Raw genomic sequence first — 23090 nt, forward strand, 5'->3', positions numbered from 1 at the left:
ACGGTTATTTTGCCACATCAATTTCAAAAAATACTTTAACATTTTGTATTTTATAAGTAAGAAGCATCAAAATTGACGATGTTTTGTAGTAGTGGTATTATGCTTCCTACACATAGTAACCATAGCAATCTGTCCAAGGTACTAAACTTGAAGACCAAAGCGGGTTTACTTTTCATCACGAACAATGCCAAAGCTCTCAGAAAAATCCCTGGATGATCAAAGAGGACGATCACTGCTTTCATGGAGTACTCTTTTTGTGGATCATTCGTAGTCAAGTTGTTGGCTCAAAGAGACCCATGGTGGGAAAATATTACACACGTGTTTGACTAGCACCTTGTGCACTTCATTTTCACGTGAGTTTGAACCTCTGGTAGTTTAACTGCCAAGGCTGCGTGCTCCAGTGGCACGTTCCGATCGCTAGCCTTGCCTTGGGAGCGTTGCCCTTGATCGATTTATCCCGTCCATGCCGATAAATCTTATTGACGGTACAAAGTTTCTGTACTCTGGTGGGCGGCGACATATAAATTAAAACGATACCGCCATTCTTGTTCAACTTTTTACCAATCCTCTTTCTTGTATACGGTTATAGCCGCTTACCTTGCCGTAGAAGTTTCGACGTTCCTGCAATAAACTTATTTGTGCACTGCTTGCCGCCTCTTACTTGACACCCGGTATAAAGGACGCATCTCTTGGTCGATCCTCTTTTTTAAATAACTATAGAGGTTAATGTTAACGAGATAAGTACGCCCCAAGGCGTGAACCCACGAGTATGGAGTCTGGACTGTTTAAATTATAGGCAATTACATTATCTTTTTTCCTGTTCTTTGTACGGCGAAGATCTTGCCTGTTCACAAATCTGTTTTGGTAATCCAGGGTAAAGTTCTATTTTAAAGAAGGAACAGGATAATTTTACATTTTGTTAAGCTCTCTCAATGGGTGATCCATTGCACGTTTCTCTGAGGGATGGGTCCTAAATATCAAGTTGCGCTCCTACTTAGCAACCCGAGGACCATTGCATTTTGGAGGAAAGATGAGCTATTGAAATGTAGATGTCTGTTCCTGTTCTTTTTATGGCTAAGACTGCTAAAAAGCTATGGTGGTGGTATCTCAGGCCACTCGTGAGATTCTTTGCCAAAGGACAGTCACAGGATAATACCAGGCTCTCTGGTGTTCTTTCTCACTCGCAGATGTATTGATGCATCAGTTATTGAGAAACCTACTCGATATAGTTAGTATGGACAACATCTGCATTTGTATAAGGTTACATAGTACATTCTGATTGGTTTAATTTAGAGCATAGGCATATCGATAGTCACATGTTCTTCATTGTCCCTCAGCAATTCAGGGTAGCTCCAGTACTCTGAGCATCAAGCGAGCCTGCTATTTTGTATAGGGAATGGGGCTTTGCAAGTTAGACTATGCAAGCTTTGCAAGTATAGCGAGCCTTCTATATTTTCATTTGCACAATCTGATACTCGGAATTTTTATCATGACAATGTCTTAAAAAGTACTTTCAAGGTGCTGTTTCCCTTCCCTGTGTTTTTTTTTCACGAAAGAGTAATGTATTCCATTCAAAACGATGCAGTACCGAAATACAAACAGTACAGCAGAGGTGGGAAAGTGCTCTCCATCCCAAGCCTCCATAGAAAAACCTGCACATGAGGTGGGAGACGAAGTCAATCCCAAACCCTCGCTACAGTTCAACAAAAAACCCAAGAAAAGCCCTGATCAGACCTGCATAGAGCGAACCTGATTTCCCCTCCAGCGAGATGCACCTAAGGAGCCAAGATCCCCCCCCCCCGCCCCTGCCCCCCTTTCCTCCAGCATGAAGAACACCCACCAAACTGTGAGGGGACAAACTAGTGAAAGCTCGAACCATTGAGGGAGCCACATGTGAGATGAAAGATGGAATCTCAACGGAGAAAACTATGAAGAGAAACCTCGAACCGCTTGGATGGAGAAAAGGGAAGCTGAAAACTAATCCTTGACATGCACCAAGCACTGCAGGCAAACCAGCTCCAATTGAAGCACTCCCCAAAAAACCTTGAACCAATGCATGAACGGGAGTGGGAGGCCCTCTGTTGTCAGCACCTAGGGGACTGATTGGCAAGAAGAAGAGAGAAGCAGCTTTAAAAACAGCTGAAAGCAGGGCCGAGCGGGGGGGGAGTGGGGGGGCGGGAGTGGGTGGGGGGAGGGGCAGGAATCTCAGTACCGCCCCAACTTGAAGGGCAAGTGGGTGGCGACTAGGGTGCGAGGCTATGGCGCGATGTGGCGAGACATCCTGCATTGGTAGTTTCGCCAATGTTGTCCCTCCAAGCCCCTCAACCAAAGTACCCACTGTTGGAATCAAAGGATAGGATGTGAGGAAGGTGAAGATATGATTATTTGTTACTTATCTTTAACTTCTAAGCCTTTTGGGTTTCTTCTTCTGCTTGCGGCAGATCAATAGAAACCTTTGACGCTAAAACTAGATTGTAGCTTTTGCTGCAATGTTTAGCATGCTATATGCAAATAATTGGAGAAAAGTTGATTGGTTTGTTTTGTAGCCACATTTAGGTTAAAGCCAAAGAGTTAGTAACTTGTGCATATGGATTAAACATGGCAGCCTTCTTTTAACCACCTGCTAGGCATTGCAGTCGAACTTCAACTTGATGAACGATTGGCGTGGTACTTATACACTTAATATAACATTGCATATGTGTATGGAGTCAATAATTTTTCGATCTCATTCCTGCCTGTAGACATCCTGGACCGGTTCATACTTCAGTTGGCATAGGGCCTGCTCAAGTGGAATGCAGGTTGGCCTTAGTCTACTTGTACATAGCCTAAGCCTTATATGGGAGTAAATTTGAGTAAATTCAATATATTTCCTTAGCTTTGTCATGTATCTAATTTCAAATTTTTTAGGTACAGCTATGCAATTCACTGAATTACATTATTCTGTTGGATGGAAGCTCCCTGAATTTACTGAGAGACTTGTGCATCCACCGTATGGAAAAAAGACACATTTTTGAAATACCTTTAAATCATGTAGCCTTTAAGTCAAGAGAGCTCACTGCCAAAGCCCTGGACGAAATACTTTGCCTTACATAGCATGGGCTACCTGTAACGACACCCTGGTGTGTTTTGCAGCATTAAATCTTTGGAGGTGGAAATGTGATAGATCCTAATGCCATGCCACTAGGGGCAAACAATTGTAGTTTTCGAAAATTTCCATAAACTATTTTATTCCACACCAGGTGATGTGAAACCCTATGCATTACATCCTCCTGGAAAGAAGAAATATAAGCACTCCATCCAAAACCTTCACAAAACCACAGAACTCTTTTAACGAGGACAAGTGCCATTTTTGTGGCTTGTACTAGACTTTTACATATCTTGGAGGTTTTGCAACTGAGCTTGCTGATGTGATGAAACAGTCTCTTTCTGCAATGATAATTAGCCTTTCTGTTAAGTGCTAGCCTTCAGTGCTGCCAAGTCTATGCTTTGCCTTCAAGTGAGTGATAAGACATTTATCATGTACCTTGTATATAAGCCCTTGTAGAGAAATCTGACAAGTAGATGAATCAAAATATGCAAAGCTGGACAGTATTTTTATGCAATTCATTGCGATGTGCATATGCATTTGTGTGCCCATGATGTGGGTAGGGGTATCATGGTTTTCAAGATAGCATCTCCCAGGGACATAGTGTGTTACAAGCTAGCATCTTTCTAAGGAACATCCTGGGTATGCTAGATCATGATGCTTTACCTTCAAATTTCAGTTAGTCTTGTGAATGTGAAACACACCCATGACTAATTCGAGCAGTGGTTTTCATGGAAGCAAGAGAATGGTTGGGAGTACTTTAAATAAGATGATGATTACTTCTGAATCCAAGAGGAGGCCGATTTTCTACAAAAGAAAGATCTGGGCGACCAAGCAGCTGCCTTCCCATAACAAAGGCCCTTATAGAACAAGGGGGTGACATTTTAAGAGATAATGGCTCTTTAGATCCCAGGATGCTCTATGGGTGTCTCACAAACATGATCATTAATTATGTTTTTCATGACCTGGGGATGAATATCAAGGGCCTGACTGTCACTATATGATAATGCTGCTCTTAAGAGACCATGAGTCTTACAGAATCTGAGAGGGAACAGGCCATTTCTGCTCTATAAAAATATGGATATGAATAAAATGAATATTGAAGAGGCGTTGTGAGTTACAAACTTCACTAAACATTGCCAATGATTCCTCAAGAAAAATGGCACCAAGGGCTTGAGGGTCAAATGAAGCTGTAGCTACAGGAAGTTCTTTGGGATTAAACATTTGACCCTACCCCTTAAACATTTAACCCTAATTTGCCTTGGTATCTCTTTAATGTAAGGTCTCCCTCTTCTGTATTCTTATTCTCGTTTGCAACCTGCCAGGCTGTAGTTGCTCTCTCACATCCCTTGGTGCCTTGACAGATCCCCCTTTCTATTTTGACCCCCTTCTTTGCTAGTGTGGAGTCTGATGACTGGTCTTTTCGTTATGCCTTGCAGTCTATGTAGTGCAGCTTACATAGTGGGGCTTCATTTTAGTGTGATACATCTTCTTCTTTTTTTCAGCGATATGTTTCCTCCTGCATTTCGTCTTTCAAATGCTGGTTCCTCACTGCCTCGTAAGCTCTTTGACATGATCAAATAACTGTTGATGAGCCTAGCAAACCACTAGGTACCTCTCACTATATGTAGTGGTCCTCATGGGAGAGAGGTCCTGCTTGCCTTGTAGGTTCTTGGAGGATCTTCAGATGCCTTCCGGATGATCACAGATTCCAATTAGTAAGTCACTTTAAAGGAGTGCAAGGAGAATCTAACAAATTGATCCAGCCATTCCCTTGGATTGGGTTCTCTCGGGTGACAGATTTCACTCTATGACATATGGCTAGGAGTCTTTTTGAGATGAGGGGTCTCTCTTCAGGTTGTGGGACTACGAGATCAAACGGGGATGCCTTGGTCTTTGATGTTCACTCTGGGGCCAGGGTTTCTAGATCTACGGATGACATTCTTATGCATATTGCATTTCAGCGTGTTAGGGTTGTAGGTCATGTGGAACATTGTTTTTTGGAGTCAGGATGGTACTTAGACCCTAACCCAGTTCACATTCCCTTGGGATCATGGAGACTTTGTCTTTAGGAAGGTGTGCCCATAAAGTATTTGCAGTGGGACTCCGAGGAGTGGGAATGGATTGATGCAGGGCACCAAGAGAAGAGCCTCCCGTTCTTTAGATATACAGTTAGTAATGCCAAGAGGTTCTAGTGGTGGCTAGAAGCCCACCAAAGCTTCTCATTAAGGAAGTTTTCAGATTTTTGCTGATCTACAGATGCCCTTTTGGAAGAAGCTCTGGATATCCCTCAGGAATAGAAAAATCACTGTTTTCTTTGGCTCTCTATTCATGGAGGGATTGCAGTGACCCAAGGTTTGGGCCAGATTCGACTTGTCCTCGTTACCTTTCTGTTGATGAGTCTATTCAGCATTGCCTACGGGGTTGGAGACGGACGAAGGATCATTTGGAACGGGATCGCTAGACTTTTGAGCACCTTTATGCGATCTCCTTTCTTCATGGCTCTTTCTTTCAGGGCCTTAGGTATTTTATGAGAGGCATGACTCTTTTTGGGCTGTTTCGATTCGATGACATGTGCTTTAGTCATGTTCTCTGGACTATGTTCTTGGCTCTTTGTAAGACCTGCGCATGCATCTGTGGCTACTTTGTGGGAGATTTTGGTGAGCATGATAGTGTGGCATATTTGGAGATCCAGATATACCGAGGCTTTGGATAGTTCCCAGCAGGTCCACCCAGCTCACACATTGGCTAGTACGTGGACAGCCATGGTACACACTTTGATAGCCATTTGGGGGACTATGCAGGGACGGACCTTCATGAGCAGCCTCTTAATACAAGAGTTTGATTTTATTTGGTTTTTTCATAGAAGTTTTTTTTTTTTTTTGGGGGGGGGGGGGGAGCATCAAATTGTTTCTGTTTCACTTGCACTTTTTACATTTTTAGCATTTGCATGCAGCCCAAGGTCATCTTCAGCTCTTGTGATCAATTTTGGCATTTCTACGAGAATTTGAGCCATTTCTAGCTTACCTCTAGGAATTCAACTCCTGAATCTCTTCCATATTCCTTTTTGTCTATTTACTAAATCTCTTCCATATTCCTTTTTCTTTCTGGAAGTAGAGTTCTACTCAGGGATAAAAGGATGTACACAAATAATGGACCACCCCTTACTGTTTTTTTCAAAATTGTATGTGTAATATTTTTAGAATCAGATGATAATTTCATACATAGAGCAGATGTTGCAATCATTATGAATTGAGGTAACCATGTGCTTTAAAGAGTCTTAGATATCAGAGGTTTTCACTAAGAAATTATGAAAAGCTACAAAAGTTTGACCCATTTGTGAAAATAGCCTCATGAATTTCATTCTTTGTAGAAACATGGCAGACAGGTTGACGCTTTTCTTTTCTTTGATTTGTATTACAGATTTATTGTGCATTCTCCACAGTGTTTTTTATTTCCAGAAAACCTGGTTCTTGTTATGTTTGCAGTGAGGAGAAACAATAGTTAATTTTCTCCTTCATGTTAAGCAAATGCAATTTCCTTTTAAGAGGAAGTATATTCTGCAGGTCCCCATTTAGTAGGCACAAAAATCCCTGAATCCCTAAAAAGTCGATGGAAAAGCACGATAATGAAGAACACAAGAATTCTGGACTTGCAGCATCGTCGTCCAATCGACATTTTGCAATATATGATGTGAAAGGCGCAAAACCACAAATCAGAAATGTATTTGATGCATGTGAGCGAGGCGACCATAGGTCCATAATGGGTTTTGCGAAAGATAAGGATTTTGACATTGATGCTAAGGTATTTCATCCTTCCTATTTGTAGGGGTGTGTGTGTGGCTGCTCTTCTAGTTACCATTGTATATGATGCCATGCATACTCATTTGTTGAATTTACCTAGAATCCCTTACGAATAGTTTGATTGACATCAAAACATAAATATGAAGGGTAAGTTATGAAGTTTTGGAGGATAGCGAGACCTTTACTGATCCATCCTTATAATTGAACAACTTTTCTTGACCTATGAGGAACTTTGAAAATATAAAGGTAAATAGTTTTTTGGCAAGGGACATGAGTTTTGGCTGTAGATTATAAGTTAAAGTGAGTTGTATATATGGTTTTTAAGCATCCGTATTCAGGTTTATAGAGAATGACTTTCTCACAAGAAAAGCGAATTTGTTTCATGACATTTGATTGGTACTAGGATTAGGTAGAGGGAAGGGAGAATTCCCCTCCCTAGCTGAGGACCATCAAAACTGACTACACTAAGGTCCAAGTAGGAGAGTATAAGAGTGTAGGGTTACAAGGCTTCTTGCAAAATTGTTGAGTGGTGCCATGTGGCATAGAAGATATCCCACATATGAGAGGTTGTCATGGGCCTTAGAAGAGTATGCATTTGGTTGAAGGCAACATTGAGGCTAGGTAGAGATAGCTTTACTGGACTCTTCTCTATTTATCATGTCTCGTCCTTGGGAGCCCAATCTACAAAGAGAGGTGATGCAATTGAAAAAAAGGACACTACCAACATCTGGTGTATACCACCTTTTGCTATTTGTTAGTTCATGTTTGGCCATTTCTCAAGTCTTTTTGGTCCAGCAAATTGGAGCACATGATTGTGCACAATCATGTTGGTAAACTTTTTGTGGCTTGTGGGTCTCCATTGCAACTTGATCCACTTGAGTTAAATATCTGAAGCATCTACGACTAGAGAGAGACCAAATTGCAGAATGGGATGATGGGGAAGGTGAGAATATTGAATAAGAAAAGGGGGATAAAGCATGGTGGTATGGGGAAGGGGAGAGGGAGCAAGTATGAAGGAAAGTAAAAGAGCCTCTAGCAAAGAGAAAGTGGACTAGAAGTGGCACATTCATCACATGTGGATGGAAATGATACAATAGTAGTTAATGGGAGAGGATGCATGCCTTTCTTCTCGCAGACGCTCCATTCAATAGCCAATATCAAGATCCGTCAAGAATCTCTCATTCCATAGTTTCGCTTCATTGGGCTTGGAGATCATGAAAAGCTAACCAACTTTCATTTTTGGATAACCTTAAAATATTTCGTGCACAAAACGATATACCCATTTGAACATTTGGCTCAAAAAACGGGCATAACTCGTATATAAGTCAAATTGTCTTTTGCCTTATTGGCTTCAAGGATGGCCTTGGCACATAAAGGATCGTGAGTATATGGAGCAATATCTTCAAACAAAAATTCTTTAATTTTCAACAAAATAAAATAGAGCGTGTAGGCTACCACATGGTACACCCAACTCTGCCATGTGTCACACTGTGGTCATGCACAATAGGGCAATGACAGCCATATCATCCATTTTGTTCGCATACCCCACATTGTTCTAGGTCTATTGCCACCCCATCTCTAAACTACATCGTCACCCGCCATAGCTCACCAAGATGCCCGTACCCTAACTGCAAATGTGTCACCAGCTACCTCCTTGTCTGACCATCTACCGCCAACCGAACTAGATGGGTACACACATGGGGAAGGGAGAGAGAGAGAGAGAGAGAGAGAGAGAGAGAGAGAGAGAGAGAGAGAGACAGGAGGCGTCACGGGCCGAGAGAGATATTTTAACGTCCTTAGGAGGGGTCACGGGCCTATGGGACAAAGTACACCAAGAATAAAACTCATACATTCCTCAATGGGCTAAAGAAAGGGGTGCACTAGGGCCCTTGCTGAATACTAAGCTAAGCTATGCTAAGCTAAAGAGCTCAAGCAAAATAAAATAAAAACTGAAGCAAACTGGGAGCTAAGACTCAAAAGCCGAAGCCCGCCGGCACCGTGGTGGCTCTCCGGTGAGCTGTGGGATATATCGGATCTGCGTTTGTTGAGCTGTCTCAGGCTGTGGCGAGGGATGTGGTCTCCTCGTCTGAACCTGTTGAGCTATGTCCAGAGTGACTCCTCATCTCTAGCGGTCTCTTCTGAGGAAAGATGAGATAGGCCGGACCTCAATAGTGTGTGCTCTAGTCACTCTCCGTGTCGTGTGTGGTCTCTGCGTCCCTCTCTCTCTGCTGATCTAGACTGTCCTCATATCAGCTAGCTCCTCCACTCCGCTATCTCTTGGAGCTGACTCAAATGCATAGACGTCTGTGACTCGTCGCTGTGCTAGGTCTGTCTTTGGATCTTATGGCCTCCTGCTGCTCTCTAATCCATCGCAATAGTATCTCCCTGTGTTGGCGCATCTCAATCAGATAGAGTCCAATGCAGACCTGGTCATGGAAGTGGATCAATTGTAGAGTGGACCGAAGCCGCTCCCTTCCTGGTAGAGACAATGGTATCGTCCCCAGATCTCATAGTAGGTTGGGCAGGCACAGAGAAAATGCTCCTCTGTCTCAACCACCCCTAGCATGCATAGCATGCATATCCGCCGTTGCTCTCTGGGTATACATGTAGCTCTCCATGCCTCAATCCTCCGCTGATTGGACGAGACCTGCATCTGTCGCGATCCTCAGTGCACGTGAGACTCCTCTGTCCTCAAGGTATAGGGTTCTGATGATGAATCCCTCCTTCGATACTCTTAGGAAGTGGTCATGATAAAACTGGACCGAACACCCTGATCACCTCCCAAAGTCTGAGATGTATGGAGCTGGAGGTGATACGGTTGATCTCATCTCGTGGGATCGACTCAGGTAGCTCGTCCATGTTGTAATGAAAGGAGGGAAGCCTGTCCATCTGAATACCGTGCCTGGCAAGCCGTGTGGATATACGTCCATACCATGTGTCTACCCTACTCTCTACTAGCCATCTAGATGACAGCTTCGGTAGTCTCCAATGAGGTAAGGCCCAAACTCTATGGATGAATGTCACTGTTTGAAAGATGGCATCAACCTAGAGAGGTGTCGTGGCAAACTCTGCCTGTACTATCTCATGTGGGACTGAGAGTTATGTCATCAACCTATAGCACTATCTGTATCATAAGGTCAGCCACCCTCACCTCCTAGGATCGGTCTATGACGCATGTGATCTCATCAATGTAAAGTCCAAAAAGAGGTGGTGAAAGAGATCAACATTGCTTCACCCCTATCGTGCTCTTCATCCAATCTGATAAGCCTTTTGGGGCACGAACTCTCCCTCTAACAGACTCATATAGGCTCATCACACCCCAAATCAGAGTCTCTGGAATTTGCATCTCCTGTAGTCTGCTGATCATGCGGGATCGTGGGACCATGTCTAAGGCCTTCCGAAATTCTACAAAGCAAGCGCACACTTTCTGGCGTCTGGACCTCACCTCCTAAATGATAGCCCTCAGAGCGAAGATGTGATCTAGAGTGGAATGTTGCCTCCTGAATTCTGCCTATCCTAGAGTGGAATGTTGCCTCCAGAATCGTGCCTGTCCTAGTGCCCGTTGCCCCCAACCCTCTGTATGACTGCTGATTTCCCTCTCTAGTATTGATCCATAAATCTTGGCCAATGTGTAACCAAATATGAGGGTGCCGTAGTTCCCAGTATCCATGGGGTCTACTGCTTTGTGTATTAGTACAATAGTGGTAGTGTTCCAAGCAGGTGGGAAGCCGTGGAATACATCATGGTTGAACATTTGTGCTAGAATTTGTGCTAGGACCTCCTGCCCATGTGCAAAGTGCTCATTCCGTAGGCACTCATGAACCTATGCTTTCCGGGTTGTGTAGTCGACGGAGTGTAGCAGCCTGTGTAGTGAACAAATGACAGCTAGTGGGCCTGGACATAGAGGACATATCAAGTAGTGCCTACATTGGGACATCATAGCAAGAGCATGAACAAGTGTGGCACAGATCTGGATCTGTGATGGGAATAGGTGGCTTTCCTCCGATTAGAGTCCCCATCCAGGGGTCGTATCTCCTCCTCGAAATGATTTGATAATCTCATTCATCATGTGTGTGAGGAAGGCCTGCCTCTTACAATGTGTCAATCATCAAAAGATCTGTTGTGCCTTAGATGATGTCAAATGGCCCAAGGCTTGCTCCCATGTGAGGTGGGCTCTTGCCTCTCCGCACTTGTCATCAAACCATGGGTTTGAGGCATCTTCCCATCTCGGGCTCGTGCAAGTCGACTCATGGGGAAAGATCTGGTGTGGCAGCATCTTGTACCACTAAGAGAAGGGTGTCCGAGGTGTGGGCGAGGTCCATACCATCACTAAGTAGGGTTGGAAGCTCTCTAGCTAAGTGGCTCACATATACTGGTTCATTGGCGTGGTCAAAGTGGATCTGGACACGAGCATGTGTGGGAGGAGCTCTCCTTGTGGGTGGCATAGTAGCAGAGATATGGAAGGCTAGGTATGAGTGGTCAGCCCCGAGTGGGGGAGGGGGTACATTGAAGTCGTGTATCCGCCGTGAGGCAAAGGCTAATGGGCCCAATAGGTAGTCCACTGTACTTGTCCCCTCGTCATATTGTAAACAAGTGAGTCCCCTAGATGATGGCCATCTCTGGAGGCCATTATAGATGATCAAGTCATGGACTGAGCCCCCAACTCAAGTAGATGTCGCTCCTATCCTATCACACGTGGGGCATCTGTTGAGTGTCTAAGTATCCCGAGCTCTCTTGCATCTAGTTTTGGAACTATGCGGGGATCTCTCTCATATGCAAAGTCTAGTAGGCGCACTTGTTTTTCCCCTATCTATGCATTGAAGTTACCCAAAAGGAGGGTTCCTGCCTGGAGAACTCTATGATGTCATCATGTATCATCTCATATGGGGTGTGTCCCTTTGTAGTGACCTCACGTGCATAAGATGATGTGTCTGGGGGGAAGTAGGACAATGCAATGAAGATCAATTGGGCATATGGTAGTTGGAGAGAGAGCATCTACTAATTGGAGAGAGAGAGAGAGAGAGAGAGAGAGAGAGAGAGGGGGGGAGGGGGGGGGGGGGGCGGGGGGGCATGTGATGGGACTCGGTAGGGTGAGGTGAAAGAAAGAGAGAAAGAACGGAAGAAAGGAAGAAAGTTATCAATGTGTGAGAGAGAGAACCTAAATGTAAAGGACAACAAGGGGAAGTCCTTGGCCATCAGCCAATCGGTCGGTTATCCATCTGAGTGATGAGACCTATGTATGTTGTCTGTGGGACCAACTCCACCAATCGGCTCAGGATAGATGAGAGGAGCTCTCCTAATCACAGCTCTGGATCTAGTGAGAGCGGGCATCGTCAGGGAGAAAATCAGTGATGAATTGCTATTAATGTTCAGCATGATCAATTTGTCCTGGTCCCTCCCTCCTTCTGTGCAGTCTCCAAGAGGTAGCTCATCGCTTAACAAGTGCTACCAACACTCCAAGTGGTCCATCTCCCCACATCAAATAGAGACATGTCTACAATCCTCATGTAGGTGTCCACTGGAGTTCGAATTTGTCAAAGTTGTGCACTCTAGTGTTCTACTATGTATAGCCCTGCTGCCCCTGGCGTGGGTCACCGAATAAAAAATCTATGATCGTCCTCTGACTGCTCTTCTCTATGCTCACATGCACTGATCTCTATGTCTTTGGGAAAATTGGCTGATTGGGATGTGCCAAGAACTCTCTGAATTGGGCCAAAACCACTACTGAATAGACAGTGGATGCTGTCCATAGATTTCATAGTACATGGGGCATTTGAATGCAAAGTGCTCCCCAATCTTTGTCTCTTGCATATATCATAAAGTGGCTGATCCATCTCTAATGTGGAATTCCCTTTTCCCATCACGTGTCTCAATCCATATCCTATGAGAAGATATCTGGAACTGCCCAATTGAGATCTTCTTTGCATATGAGATCTACAAGCAATGATCTTTGTCGAGGCGAGTTTTACTAAAAGCTCAGGAGGCGCTAGCCAATTCTTGTACGTGTGGAGCTGTAATAAATCCTCTCCAACAACTTGATTCACCTTGTGGGAGGTGAGCACTCTACTATTAGAACTTGCAAGTCTGAATACTTCCCATTTGCTAATTTCTTCAGTCCTTCTCTCCATATCTTTTTCTATGATTTCTTCAGTCCTTCTCTCCATATCTTTTTCTATGATAATAACATCTTTTTCTTTCCCTTCTCTCTCATGGAGGTCCTTGAAAACTTTATCATGTCTTCCCATGTCACTTCCCCACTTGTATTTTTTCTCCGTGTAGCTTTTGGAAGAACTTTATGGGATTAGGGTGATTCAAAAGTTGCCAAGAAAGAGGGCCACAAAGGACCGCATACGGCAAGCCCACTAGTGTGAACAAGCAAGCTTAGGCTTTACAGCAGATCCCACAGCTTAAGGAAAGAAGACAACTAGAGCCCCCTCAGAGCATCACTAGACTGTTGAGGGAGAGATTGTCTTCGACCTCCCAGTAGAGCCTCCAGAGGCAGAGGCCCAGAGTACTCAGGTAGCTTCACAGAGGCAAGACACACCAGAGCCATACTTTGATGTGAGGGAAAGGAGTTGGTAGGGTGACATGTGAAAGAGATGAGTCAATATGGTGAGGCCGTGTTAGCATTAGCTGGAAAGCTGAAGAGAAGGTGTTAAAAGATAGGTGTGAAGGGGAGACTTCTGCGTGGGGGTGAGAGGTATGAGCGCAGGTGTGGTGAGAAAGGTTGAGTTGAGAGAGGTGGAGAGGCACGTAGCCAATGTGATGGGAAGAGCAGTGAGTTAAGACAAAGGTGGAGGCAAGTAGCCAATGGCATGGAAAGAGAGGGGGAACATAGAGTCAAGGGTGAGTGCAAAGAAAGATGGGGGTGTAAGGCGAGAGAGAGGAGGGTTGGTAGCTGTGTAGGGCGAGAGAGAGGAAGGATTGTCATCTGTGAATGCAAGGAAGAGGGGGATTGGAGGGTGAGAGAGAGGGAGGTTGTCAGCTATGTAGGAAGAGGAGATCATGGGGTGGGTAGAAGGGGGCTAGAGAGTACACATGGGAGTAGGCTAGAGTATGGACAAGGGAATAGGAAGAAGCCAAGCGGGAGGAAATGGGCAGTCATGAAAGAAAAACGGAGGAGATGGGAGAAATGAAAAGGAAGATTAGATAAAACTCATCATGTTTTTGGAGCTTAGTCCTTGAGTACAACCACAAGGATATTTTTACTTTTTCATTTTTCCACTTGATTTTTCCAATAGAGAGGAAGGGGAAACAAGGTAAAGCTCAATATGATGTAAATTGATATTGACTCTTCATAAAAGAGGCATGTTAATCGGTGTAGATTTGATCCCAACAGCCACACCAGAATTTTGGGTGTTCATTGCGCTTTGACCCCCATTGAGGTTTGTTGTCTCTGTGCCAACATGGACTTAGGTAGAACAGAATGTGTGTGTAGAGTAGCGGCAAAGCTCCGCTTATACTTGCATAAGGCTAGAAATAATCCCTCTTAGAAATCCAACTTGCATGTTCTACATGCAAGTTCTACATACGACTCCTACATGCAACTCCTACATACGACTTGTATATGCGAGTTCTACATGCAAGTTCTACATACGACTTGTACATGCGAGTTCTACGTACGGGTACATGCGAGTTCTACATGCAACTCCTACATACAACTTCTACATGCAAGTTCTACATGTAGAGAGAGAATGTGTTACAACTCCTACATACAACTTCTACATGCAAGTTCTACATGTAGAGAGAGAATGTGTTACAACTTCTATATGCAAGTTCTACATGTAGAGAGAGAATGTGTTACAACTCCTACATGCGAGTTCTACATGTAGAGAGAGAATGTGTTACAATTCCTACATGCAGAGAGAGAAGCTCTCTAACTTGTATAAATACCCCATAATGGAATGAAGCCCACACTCTTTGGGGCATTGTGTTGAGTTCTACTTTGGTATTTCAAGCAATTGTCTCAAGTGTCCATGCTTTCTTGCACTTCACGTCCAAAAGCATGTCCTAACCTTGCAACTCCTCCTCCCCTCTCCTTCAACCTTGCAACCCATCCTCTCCCTCTCCTCCTCCCTCCTCCTCCTCCCTCCTCCTCCTTCTCCTCCTCCTCCTCTGTCCTCCTCCCTTCTCCTCCTCCTCCTCTCTCCTCCTCCCTCCTCCTCTTCCTCCCTCCTCTCTCTTCTTTCCCCTATGCTCTTACACCTTCTTCCTCTCCCACTCCTATGCTCCCCCTAAACCCTTTGTTCCTCAACCCTTAAACTCCATGATCTACGAGGGAGACGAGTTCTCCACCATGTACTCTATCCTGAACCTTGGATCCTCCTTCTAACCCTGGAACCTCTCTAAACTTGGAACCTCCTTCTAAACCTTGGAACTCCTTCTAACCCTGGAACCTCCTTCTGAACCTTGGAACTCCTTTTAACCCTGAAACCTCCTTCTAAACCTTGGAACCTCCTTCTAAACCCTTAAACTCCTCCTAAATCCTGCAACCCCCAATGAAGGCAAAAGCCTTCATTACCTCAATCATGATGATACATGTTCCTTTTACACATGCATGCACTTTGTTTGCTTACCACACTTAAGCCTACGTCTCTCACCGGAACACGACTCGAGGTCCTAAGCTACACATATACTACAACCGACAACCCCGATATATCTGTAGGTGACAAAAAGCTTCGGAACCCTGCATACTGAGAATACCCAGCTCTTCCTATGAAAGCAGTAGGAAAGAGACAACAAGGTTGAATATGAAGCATGTATGAGCAATAGATTAAATGGGAGAAGGGGATGATTAGGAAGGTGAGAGCATTACACAAGAAAAGGGGGATGTAGTATGGTTGTAGCATGATAGGTCTTTTACTTAACTTTTCATGACCCTGAGGCACAACGGACGTTTGCAACCCCAATTGTATATGGCCTTCCACGGTTTTGACACACAAGTCTGATACCATCACCCAACTCGGTTCCCTTTGTCTTTAGTTGCACTGTGAAACACATTGTCTCTTCTTAGCTCTTGGGCTTGCTTCCCGTCAGCTTGCTCTTTACATTCGCTTCATGTTTGTTGCCCCATTGTCGTGTGGGCTGACACCCCGTTCCCCATTCTCAGCACTTGATGTCTTGGGCTAGCTCCCTAGTCTCGGGCTGGGCATGTCCTTCCTTGGAGGGCCCTCCTTGGTTCGTTTCTTGGCATGTCCCTCCCTAGAGCGCCTCCTTGGTTCATTTCTTGGCAAGTCTTTACCCAAATGGCCTTTTCGGTTCCTTCGTACTACACACCCCTTCCTAGGCTAACGCTTAGCTCCCCACAGAAGGCACGTCTCTACTCGTATTTTACCTTTCATCCTTTGGTTCCTCCGACCCTTGAGCCAGTCCCTCCATGGACAGCTCCTCGTGGTCTGGCACCAATACGCAAGCTCACTCCCCATGCATAGCTCCTTAGTCCTTGAGTGTGTCCTTGCTTGGAAGCATGTTGGAAAACCACTAGATGGTGCCAAGTGGCAGCCAAAGGAGCGCCGAGTACGGAGGGTTCCACACCCCTGCCTCATAGCCATGCAGCCTCCTCAATAGCCAAAAAGATCGGGCTAGGATAGTGAGGAGGGTCTCAAACCCTATATATATCCAAGGAATCTTCAATGCCACTATTGCATATGGGACTTCTCCCCACTGTCCACGTGTCATCTGTGCACCAAGGGACCTCAATACCCCTCCAATATATCCATATTACCAAGATGCCACCGCGAGGAGGTTCAGGACCACACACCAAGGCCCATATGTCACATGCACCCCTGCACTTGGGTGCAAGGTGACACACTGGCTACATCGACAAGTGTATTATAATTCCCAGATAGGAGATTTTGTCGTATGCTGTGACCCCTTTGTGAGCCCTTGTCTAGGGACAGTCAGGCACAAGCTACGTAGGTCAGTCTCTCAGCCTTAGGTCAAGTCAATAGTCAGTTCTTGTTCACTAGTACCCACTGGAGAATAGTAGGTTAAGTGTTTCCATCTTATAGTTTAGGTCTTAGCCTAGGTTAGGAGTCCCTTTAGGGTCCCCAAAGGCTGGACAGGTAAGCAGGGAAGGCAGCCTGCAAAGGCTGCCCAAAAACTCCCCTGGCAAATGAGCCAGGGAGGGCTTTTTATAGGCTGGTTGTAGGCCAGCCAGTCTGTAAAACAGACTGAGTCAGTCTGTTTACAGACTGGGCTGGCTCAGTCCAGCGCTATAAAAGGGCCCCTTGGCTGCCCTGTTTTCTCATTCAGTTTGCTCCTGCCTTCAGTCCTCCTACAGCTCCACTTCAGCCTCCTGTGCAGCCCCTAAGATCCTCAGATCTGGCCCTGCTCTAGCCTCAGTCCCTTGGCCATCAGTTCAGCCTGATCTGAAGGTGACCACGCAGCACAACAGTCGGAGGTTTGGACCAGCAAACAGAGAGAGGTTTGGACACCGTTTCCTCAGCTTTCTCAGCTCTCTTTTACAGTTTACACAGCTCACTCTCAGCTCTATATTTCCGTCATCTCTCAGTTCTCTCATAGGATCTATCACTTCTAGCTTTTCACTCTCTCACTCACGCAGTAACCCTGCATTCCGCCAGACAGCACAAGCCTCTTCCTTGCCTTGCAGAAGCGTCCTACATCGTCAGTGTGGAAAGCATCAAGGTCTCGGTATTGGTCGGCGTTGCCTCTCAGGTCTTTGGGTCTGCTATACATGTGCACAGTGAGCTCTTCAGAAGCGTGTTCCGTGCTCTCTTGAAGAGTGTTCTTTGTATTTCTCAGTTCTCCAAGTATAAAGCGAATTCTCCCCTGATTGGGGGAGGGGGCCCTCAGTGGGTACAAGGACCCAATCGGTTGTCGACTTTACTCTCTCTCTACCCTCATCTCCTTCCTCTCTCTATGGTAAACAACGCTCATTCCTCGCTAAAGGTTTAAAGAAGGTCTTGCTGTGAATTACACGATCAGATGACCGTTGCATGTTACATTGGTATCAGAGCTTCGGTCTATATCCAGCTTGACTACCGCGAGTGTATGGTTGTGCTGAGATCCGGAAAGGACACACAATCAAGCACCATGGAAGAGATGATGCTGAACGGGGGAAAGCCCAAGCAGGTCCAGAAAGATTCCAAAGTCCCGCAGCAGTCAAACAACACAGCGGGTAAGGATCAGAAGGACAACCAGTTCCAAAAGAAAGACGGCCAGGCTTCTGGTCAAAAGAGGGAGTCCAAGCCAAAGATGACTCCGGATGAGAAGGCTAAAGTGGGTATTACAGGAGGCTATCTACATCCCGACGAGCAAAAGCGATACCACCAAGAACATCGTTGGGCATGGCAAGAAGGATTGTCCGAAGTGGCTTGCCGAAAAGGATGCAAAAGCACTTACTTCGTTCGTCGCTAATGTATTGGCTCTTCCAGCTCCACCTCCATCCTCAGCTACGAATGCCGTCTTCCCTGCTTTGAACGCCGTTCCCACGGTGGTCTTTCAAGGTAAGAAGGAGGGCGACTTCTCAGATTAAAAGAAGGCGCTCATTCAAGCGTATGGCACAGCTAACGGGCATTAGTTTATTGTCCTGTTCAATATGGGGAGTTCAGAAGATGCCATCTCCCCTCAGCTTGCCCAGACAGTGGGGTGCACCTTGGTGCCTCACGAGCTTGCAGTGGACGGCGGCTTGCGCACACAAGGCCATCCAGTTCACTTTTTCAGTTCAAAAGGCCATGTTTACGCGGGATTTTATATTAACTCCTTTGATGGGGTGCGACATGATCCTCGGGATCCAGTGGTTCCGTGAGCATGTTCCGACACCTGATTGGCGGCAAGACACCTTCACGATTGTGGAAGGTTTACCTTAGCCCGCTGTGATACGTGGTGATCGAAGCATACCAAGGATTCCATTAATCTCTCATATTCAAGCAGGTCGCGCCGTCCGCAAGGGTGCCATGTGTGCACTTGTCTATGTCCAGTGCCAGATCACTGCAGTTCAAGTCGCTCCTCCGATGGGGCAAGCAATGGTGGATCTACTCCAAGAGTTCAAAGACATCATGCTCCGGGATGATCTGCCACCCCAGCTACCTCCCAACCGACCGGAAGACCATCGCATCGATCTACTTCCAGACTCGACACCTCCAAGTAAGTTCCCTTATCGACTTTCAAAGTCTATGGAGGGGGAGTTAGAGCATCAATTGTCTCAATTACTACGCGCAGGGTTTATTAGATCTTCTTCTTCGCCTTTTGCTGCACCCATTCTATTTGTGGCAAAGAAGGATAAGTCCGCATGACTATGTGTCGACTACAGAGCACTCAACAAACTTACAGTAAGCAACAAGTTTCCTATGCCCCGCATCGAGTACATCTTGGAAAGACTCAATGGTGCAAGATTTTTTTCAAAGATTGACCTCAAGAGTGGCTACCATCAAGTCTGGATTTTTGAAGCTGACATCCCAAAGACAGCTTTCCGAACTGAGTGAGCTCATTACGAGTTCGTCGCCATGCCCTTTGGTCTGAAGAATGCACCTCCAACATTCAACAAGATGATGTCCCGGGTATTCGCAGAGTATATTGGGAAGTGCATGTTCATCTTTCTCGATGATATCCTTATCTTTTTCGCGATAGCCGAGCAGCATATTAAGGATGTGCGATGTGCCCTACAGTTATTACGTGATAACCAGCTATATCTCAACGCAAAGAAAAGTGAATTTGGATTGCTGGAAATTCAGTATTTGGGCTACATCATTAGTGCTCAAGGGATTCGATTGGACCCTGAGAAGATCCAAGCTATCACAAGTTGGGCTGTCCCCACGACGGCCCAGGAGATACGATTCTTTGTGGGTTTGTGTCAAGCATACAGCTCGCACATGGAGGGTTTCTCAACATACGCAGCCCCTCTTACAGATTTACTCAAGGGGGTAAAGACACGCAGACAAAAAGTTCAAGTCACTGACAAAGCTTTGCAAGCCTTCCACGACTTGCAACGGTTGGCCACGACAGCACCAGTTATGAAGATCGCCTCTTGGGATGATCCATTTTTGGTAATCACAGACGCTAGCAATGTCGCCATAGGGGCAGTTTTACAGCAAGAAGATAGGCCTGTGGCATACTACAGTAGAAAGCTTAACGATGCCGAAAAGAACTATTCAGTGTATGATAGAGAGCTCCTCAGTGTCATCCAGGCACTAAAACATTGGAAGCCTTTCCTATACGGACGGACTTTCACGGTGAAGACAGATCACCAAGCCCTTAAGTGGCTTCAGACAATGCCTAGTACGCAATGGAGTGATCGGCAGCAGCGGTGGAGTCAGATATTCCAGCAATTTGGGGGAATGATCGAGTACGTTCCCGGCAAAAACAACTTCGTTGCAGACGCTCTTAGTCGGAAAGGTTTCATCTAGACCATTGAGCAAGCCACTGTGCTCGAAATCAAAGGAAAGGATCTTGATAGCATGAAGGCACAGTACGCGGAGTCAGCAGAGTTTGGCACCTAGTTCCATTTAGCCACGACGCTTGCTCCAGGCCATTACTCATTAGAGGACGGTTGGCTTTTCTATAAGAAAAGGTTATGTGTACTCAAAGACAAACGACAGTTGCTTCTTCATGATGCCCATGACGCCCTTACTGGTGGTCACAGAGGTATCAACGGGACTTTGGAGAAGTTAGAGCGCTATTTCTATTGGCCAAAGATGCGGAAGGACGTATACGGCTATGTTCAGAATTGTCAAATATGCCAAAAGATCAAGGTTTCCCACAAGAAAGCGACAGGCTTACTTATGCCATTGCCCATCCCCGATGGTCCTTTCCAGGACATAGGTATGGATTTTGTGGGACCACTTCCAGCATCCACAGGTACGCGTAATACTCAATGTCTTACTATTGTTTGTCGCTTTAGTAAATAGTGTATGCTCATTTCCTGCAAACAAACGGCCAGCGCTGAAGATGTAGCTCATTTGTTTATCAAATATTGGTATCCCATTGGAGGGTTGCCAAAGACCATCACATCCAACAGGGACTCTAAGTTTACATCTAACTTTTGGCGAGCCTTGTTTGATAATTTTGGTACTAAGCTGCAAATGTCCAGCGCTTTCCATCCGCAATCGAACGGCGAGACGGAAAAGTATAATGGTATGGCATTTGATATTTTGAAATCATATTGTCATGATGCTCAGGGAAAGTGGGAGCAGTTTCTTCTGCTTGTGCAGGCCATTTTGAGCGATACCTATTCTTTGAGTATTGGTTGCACACCTTATGAAGCGGCGTTTGGACGGCGATTTACCTCACTCCTCACCCAGATGGTGTCTCCATGTCTTGAAGCCAACAAAACCACCGAATCCATGGCAGAGATTACGGAGTCCGTGAAAAGCCGCATCGCCAAAGCTCAAGCATCGTATACACGCCAATCTAATAAATCCAGACGAGATGTCCAGTATAAAGAGGGTCAATGGGTGTATTTACGCATTATCAAGCAACGATTGAAGCAGGTGGGCAAGCGATGCCCTAAGCTGTCCTTCAGGAGCTTCGGACCATTCCCTATTATTCAAAAGAACAACGATGTCTCAATGAAGTTACGCCTACCAGACAGTTGGACTATGCACAACGTGTTCCATGTGGCTTGGTTGAAGCCATATTTTGGGCCTCCTCTTTCAGAGATTTCCGACGAGCAACAACCTGAAGTTCTTGATGAAGCCGAAGTTTTGCAGCCAGAACAGATCCTTCTTCATAAATTCAAGCATGGGTCAGGACGCAGGATCCGGGAGTTTTACACCAAGTTCCGGGATCGAGGTACCCATGAAGCAGTGTGGTTGGACAAAGATTTTTTCCAAGAGTTTCCCCAGATATTGGCGGACTACTTGGAAGCAATGAACCTACCGCCAAGTTAAGAAGGAGGGAATGTCACATGCACCCCTGCACTTGGGTGCAAGGTGACACACTAGCTACATCGACAAGTGTATTATAATTCCCAGATAGGAGATTTTGTCGTATGCTGTTACCCCTTTGTGAGCCCTTGTCCAGGGACAGTCAGGCACAAGCTACGTAGGTCAGTCTCTCAGCTTTAGGTCAAGTCAATAGTCAGTTCTTGTTCACTAGTACCCACTGGAGAATAGTAGGTTAAGTGTTTCCCTCTTATAGTTTAGGTCTTAGCCTAGGTTAGGAGTCCCTTTAGGGTCCCCAAAGGCTGGACAGGTAAGCAGGGAAGGTAGCCTGCAAAGGCTGCCCAAAAACTCCCCTGGCAAATGAGCCAGGGAGGGCTTTTTATAGGCTGGTTGTAGGCCAGCCAGTCTGTAAAACAGACTGAGTCAGTCTGTTTACAGACTGGGTTGGCTCAGTCCAGCGCTATAAAAGGGCCCCTTGGCTACCCTGTTTTCTCATTCAGTTTGCTCCTGCCTTCAGTCCTCCTACAGCTCCACTTCAACCTCCTGTGCAGCCCCTGAGATCCTCAGATCGGTCCCTGCTCTAGCCTCAATCCCTTGGCCATCAGTTCAGCCTGATCTGAAGGTGACCACGCAGCACAACAGTCGAAGGTTTGGACCAGCAAACGAGGTTTGGACACTGTTTCCTCAGCTTTCTCAGCTCTCTTTTACAGTTTACACAGCTCACTCTCAGCTCTATATTTCCGTCATCTCTCAGTTCTCTCATAGGATCTATCACTTCTAGCTTTTCACTCTCTCACTCACGCAGTAACCCTGCATTCCGCTAGACAGCACAAGCCTCTTCCTTGCCTTGCAGAAGTGTCCTACATCGTCAGTGTGGAAAGCATCAAGGTCTCGGTATTGGTCGGCCTTGCCTCTCAGGTCTTTGGGTCTGCTATACATGTGCACAGTGAGCTCTTCCGAAGCGTGTTCTGTGCTCTCTTGAAGAGTGTTCTTTGTATTTCTCAGTTCTCCAAGTATAAAGCAAATTCTCCCCTGATTGGGGGAGGGGGCCCTCAATGGGTACAGGGACCCAATCGGTTGTCGACTCTACTCTCTCTCTACCCTTATCTCCTTCCTCTCTCTATGGTAAACAACGCTCATTCCTCGCTAAAGGTTTAAAGAAGGTCTTGCTGTGAATTACACGATCAGATGACCGTTGCATGTTACACCATATTTCCAACAACCTCCATGGGCCTATCACCACGAGAGAACTGGCTAGCCGATAAATGCTGAAGACCTGCTAAGGGCTAGATCAGCCCAGAAACCTGACCACCCACACAGAGGTCGTGGTCAGCTAATAATGTTGACCACCCACACACA

At 45.7% G+C, this 23090-nt stretch overlaps 1 protein-coding gene across 3 annotated transcripts in view; it reads left to right on the forward strand.

The window, feature by feature from the left end:
• The first annotated feature begins 320 nt into the window (after positions 1–320).
• LOC147902323 (uncharacterized) overlaps positions 321–23090 on the forward strand; it is a 36168-nt gene continuing 13398 nt past the window's right edge. Inside the window, exons 1-2 of one of the 3 annotated variants that reach the window (XM_087373531.1) lie at positions 321–485; positions 6652–6889. In XM_087373531.1, coding sequence (XP_087229657.1) covers positions 6698–6889 — 192 coding nt within the window. In that variant the 5' untranslated portion in view covers positions 321–485; positions 6652–6697. Of the gene's footprint in view, positions 486–566; positions 723–6651; positions 6890–23090 lie in introns of those variants that run through there. The other 2 variants (XM_087373532.1, XM_087373533.1) reach the window with 2 other exon arrangements.

The sequence above is a fragment of the Dipteris shenzhenensis genome, chromosome 4 (genome assembly GCF_047967505.1).
Source record: "Dipteris shenzhenensis isolate YYH24624 ecotype China chromosome 4, Dip_SZ_1.0, whole genome shotgun sequence".
Lineage (NCBI taxonomy): Eukaryota > Viridiplantae > Streptophyta > Polypodiopsida > Gleicheniales > Dipteridaceae > Dipteris > Dipteris shenzhenensis.